The following is a 4,521-nucleotide window of genomic DNA, read 5'->3' on the forward strand; positions in this document are numbered from 1 at the left end:
TCATACAGCTCCCGCCAACTAAACAGCAGCAAGAGAAACAAGTGCTGTGTGGCAAAGCTGTGTGAAGATGCAGATCATGTGACCTTGTAGGGTTTATTACCCCCCCCGATTGCTGGGTGCAGATTATGGAACTTTCTATGGTGGGGTCAGAGGCTGATTGGAGCTCAGATACCCCCGGGGGCAGTTGATTCCTCAGGAATATGAACATTGTATTGCCCCTGTTCATTGTACAGCGCAGTGGAATATGTTGGGGATATAATCATGTACTCACCAGACCTGTGCAGGGTTTGTGTCAGCCAGAAGCTGATTGGCCAGTTGTGGAGCAGAGAGATCTGACAACACCGCTCGCCATGATTCCGGGAGCGACCCCCACAGGTTGTCAGTGAAAAACTCCTGCAAAGGAAAGAAAAGCGGGGGAGGGGGGGGGTCAAAGGGGGATCGGGGGTCAGAGAGGAATTTCACAGACAAATTAGCCAATCAGAATTCAGAGAAGACCAAAAAGGGGTACAAGGTGGGGGGGCTGATGGTGAGTTTTGGGGTGCAGTCACAGCTTCCTTACACCGGGGGCACCACATGTATCTTCACCCCACGGGGCAGGGGGGTCCAATGCACACAGAGGGCCAAAATAAAAACTTAGACCAAGTTGGGGGCCAAACTTGCAATTTACTGAAAACATTGAGGAAGATTTTAATGTTTGGCTTCACATTCCATCAGGAACGGCTACTACAATTCCCTGCGTCTATAAAATGCGGGGCCACACAAAGGCAGAGGGCCCGCTGGTCTATGGAGGGGGGGGTGATCTCCCCTCCATAATACAGGGGTCACCTCCGGATACACACAGGTAAGTCCCCCTCCCCCCATGTACTTACAATGATGTAGGAGTCGGTGAGGTGCCGGTAGGTGGCCAGGATCCGGGTTATGGTCTCAGCATGGCGTTTGTTTCTCTCCAGAGATTCTCGCACAGATCCGGGGTCAAATCTCCCCAACAGGGGTACAATGTTTATTTTGTCCCGTGAGCCCTCTCTGCTCATATAGGGGTCTCCAATACAGGAAATAAGGTGAAATGTCCCCATTTGGGGTCACAGACACAACAAATACATTTACCCCAGGGAGGGGTAACATTCAGGGCAATGTTTATATTAATACCCCAGCCCCCTCCCTGCTTATATGGAGGTCACGTATACAGGAAGTGCGGGAATCTCTGCCATGGAGCCCCCCGGTCTGCCCCCACTCACCCTCCGCCATATGCGGCCTTCTCCCCCTCCATAGGCGGTGACGCCCCGGAAGACTCTTCCTTTCCTCTCTTCCGCCCCGGCCTCCGCTGCTGGTGAGTACCCCGTGTCTGCCTCCGGTCCCCGGCCTATCGTCTTCCAGCCTTCCTGGCTCCTGTACGGGGGTCCGGCCTGCACGTCACCGGCCTCCCCTCCCCACCGCGCCGCCGCACTGACGCGGCCCTTCCCCCCTCCTCTCAGGAAAGGCCGCGGTCTGGGGTGGCGGGGAAGGCCGAGCCTCAACTTCCGGCGAGCCATGGCTGTACCGGGCGATAATTACACCTCAGGGCCCGGTGTGTGGGAATATACCGGAGAATAAAAGCCCCGGGCAATAAAATATCGGAGGTGTAATAAATATAATTATGGAGGGGAAGGGGGATTGATTCTGCCATGGGTAACGGAGATTTCCCATCATTTCCTGTCCTGGAGACACAACAGGAAGTGAGTGGAAATATTTGCGGGTTTTGCCCCTATCAGGCAGGGTATCGGTGCAGTATTGCCCCAGTCGGGGGTCATTCTGAGCGGCCCGCATGTTGCAGCATAAATGTGAACTTGGCGTGTGCCATATGGATTTTACATGTTACACGGAACAACATGCGAATCCCCACCCCCTCCCATGCCCGCGGGGTTGGGGGGTCACAGCATTATTATTATCCAGTATATAGCACCAACATATTACGCAGCTCTGTACAAAGTCTATAGTCAGCTTGGAGCAGAACCTGCACTGTGCTGCGTTTTAATTGGCCCATTGCTGTGATCTTTGGATTCCTGATTGGTCACATGGGGCCGCCATATTGTCACCGGCAGGGGACCCTGAAATCAGAAAGAAATATGAGCAGGAACTCCGCTGCATAGCTCAGACTAGGGGAGGAAGAAGCAGAGCTGGGAGCCAATCAGATGCATTGATAGGGATGAGCTCATCAGTCATCTGCTTCTCCTATTACTGTCCAGTCACAGCTGGGGGGAGGAGCCAGACCTCCTGTGCTGGGCCTGGGCTGTGTGTTTGGGGGTCCCAGCTTTGCCCCCGGGGTAGGGGGTATATTTTGTAATCTTTGTATCCCCCTCACAATATATTTCTTTGTTCCAGGTGATGACCCCCCCCTGCTCAGCTCCGCATTTTATTCCTCCCTTCCCCCGGCCTGTGCGTATGCTCGTGTCCCCCCTCGAGCAGGCGTTGTAGTCCATCATGGCCGACATGTTTTTAAATTTGAAGTTGGGGGGAGGGCAGCCGAGAGGAAATGCTGAGCAGGGGAACAAAAAGCATCAACGTTTTATAAAGAGGAGAAAGTTTCTGGAAAAGAAAGGATTCCTAAAGGAGAAACAATTACCCCAAAAACTGCCCGACAGGAGGAGGGGGCAGCCGCGGGACCCCGGGGACCCCAGCAGGCACAAAGGACAGCAATGGACTGAGAGAGCCCACAGCAACTTGTTCTGTTCTGCCCAGCAGGGGGCACCATCCAGGACAATCCATGGGCAGTGCCAGTCCAGCACCCTGACCGTCAGCTTCAATGCCAAGCAACGCGTCGCCACCTTCACCCCGCAAGTTCCAGCATCCTCTAATAAAGATGGCGCCGGTCGCCCGGGGCCCAAAGCTTCGCTCCAGCCCAACATCAACCCACTGAGCGAATATGAGAGCGGAATCCCATCGGCCTCATCCACCCCCAGCTACAAAATAGTGGCCATTGACTGTGAGATGGTGGGCACGGGGCAAAAAGGAAGTGTCAGTGCCCTGGCCCGGTGCAGCATTGTGGGGTATTATGGGGACGTGGTGTACGATAAATACATCAAACCCTCAACCCCCGTCACTGATTACAGAACAAAATGGAGCGGAATACGGAGAGAGCACCTGGCCAACGCCATTCCCTTCTCTGCGGCCCAGAAAGAGGTGAGCGGGGGGTGGTGACGCGTGAATGTATGAAAGTGAAAGTGCTCATACTTACCCCCATTATACCCCTCCTGCACCAAACAACCCTCTGTGTGGGGTGGGAGCCCCCTAACTTACAATGGATCGGAGTCACATGACTATCCATAGCTGGGGGTAAGGAGGATTTCCCTCGGGGGAATGGGGGGGATTCACTGCTTGAGGGACTGAAGGTAACTCCAGGGTTGAAAACAACCCCTCCAGTGGGGCACATAACCATGGCAAGGGGTAAATGCTCATTCCTGCCTGGGGTGTACAAAACTAAATTTTCGGCAACCTTCCCTTCCTGGCACCGGCGCCCCCTTCTGTCAGAGGCAGACCCTGGCATCTGCATTGCTGGGGATGATGCCGGGCCTGGGACTCCTCTTTACCCTACCCCTAGGGCACAAATGAGCATTTTACCCCCCTCATAGTGGTAAGTGGGGGTAGGGGGGTAGTTTTCTCTCCTAATCAGTCAGATTTCATATAAACCTTAAAGTGTTACTCTGGGTGCATACAAGAGGGATCCTGGCATTTACCCCTCCCAGGTGGCTTCTGCCAAACACCGGCTGCCCAGGGGCTGTAATCTCTAGAATGAACTTTGCCCTCTTGTGATTGGAGGAATCTGAAATATTATTATTATTATTATTAATAAACAGGATTTATATAGCGCCAACATATTACGCAGCGCTGTACATTAAATAGGGAATATTTCTGGCAGCAGAGACCCTGCAGAGTGAATGTTCAGCGTTCCTCATAACATTCACACATATAATACATTCACAATTTCTGCAAACAAACTTCCCTGGGATTCCAAATTCACATTAAACACAGAGGAAATAACGCTAAACAACCCCAATGCCCCGCCCAGGGGGCAATTCACAGGGTTGTGTATAAGGAGGTAATAAATGAAATGACAATACAGGGAAATAGTTCGAGCAGAGAATGTGTGAATGTGTCAGATCCTGGGGAGCACAGAGGAGAGTTCTACCTACCCCCGGTGACCCCACCACAGATACCCCATCACTGCCATCCATGGGGGGGAATCCCTGGAGTTCTGCTTTAATGATAGAAAAATGAACATTGCCGGAATGATCAGCACCACGGACAGTGCCAGAAATAACACATCATACCCCCCCGGTGTAAGTGCAATTCATCTGTCAGCCAAGGGGCTGTGCTGTATAGATCTGCCCCCGACCTCCCCTTCATACAATCTGCCCCCGACCTCCCCTTCATACAATCTGCCCCCAACTTCCCCTTCATACAATCTGCCCCCGACCTCCCCTTCATACAATCTGCCCCCAACTTCCCCTTCATACAATCTGCCCCCAACTTCCCCTTCATACAATC

General features: G+C 52.9%; 2 protein-coding genes across 2 annotated transcripts in view; one reads left to right on the forward strand and one right to left on the reverse strand.

Moving 5' to 3' along the window:
• Nucleotides 1-1,073, reverse strand: part of METTL25B (methyltransferase like 25B) — a 6,141-nt gene extending 5,068 nt beyond the window's left edge. Inside the window, exons 1-2 of the mRNA XM_072413190.1 lie at nt 870-1,073; nt 272-393 (exon numbers count right to left, since the gene is read on the reverse strand). Coding sequence (XP_072269291.1) covers nt 272-393; nt 870-1,073 — 326 coding nt within the window. The remainder of the gene's footprint in view (nt 1-271; nt 394-869) is intronic.
• Nucleotides 1,074-1,363: 290 nt separating this feature from the next.
• The window catches only part of ISG20L2 (interferon stimulated exonuclease gene 20 like 2), a gene marked incomplete in the record, with an annotated part of 5,577 nt that continues 2,419 nt past the window's right edge, over nt 1,364-4,521 (forward strand). The window contains 2 exon segments of the mRNA XM_072410520.1: nt 1,364-1,616; nt 2,359-3,156. Coding sequence (XP_072266621.1) covers nt 2,458-3,156 — 699 coding nt within the window.

This window comes from Pyxicephalus adspersus, chromosome 5, assembly GCF_032062135.1.
Source record: "Pyxicephalus adspersus chromosome 5, UCB_Pads_2.0, whole genome shotgun sequence".
NCBI classification, from domain to species: domain Eukaryota; kingdom Metazoa; phylum Chordata; class Amphibia; order Anura; family Pyxicephalidae; genus Pyxicephalus; species Pyxicephalus adspersus.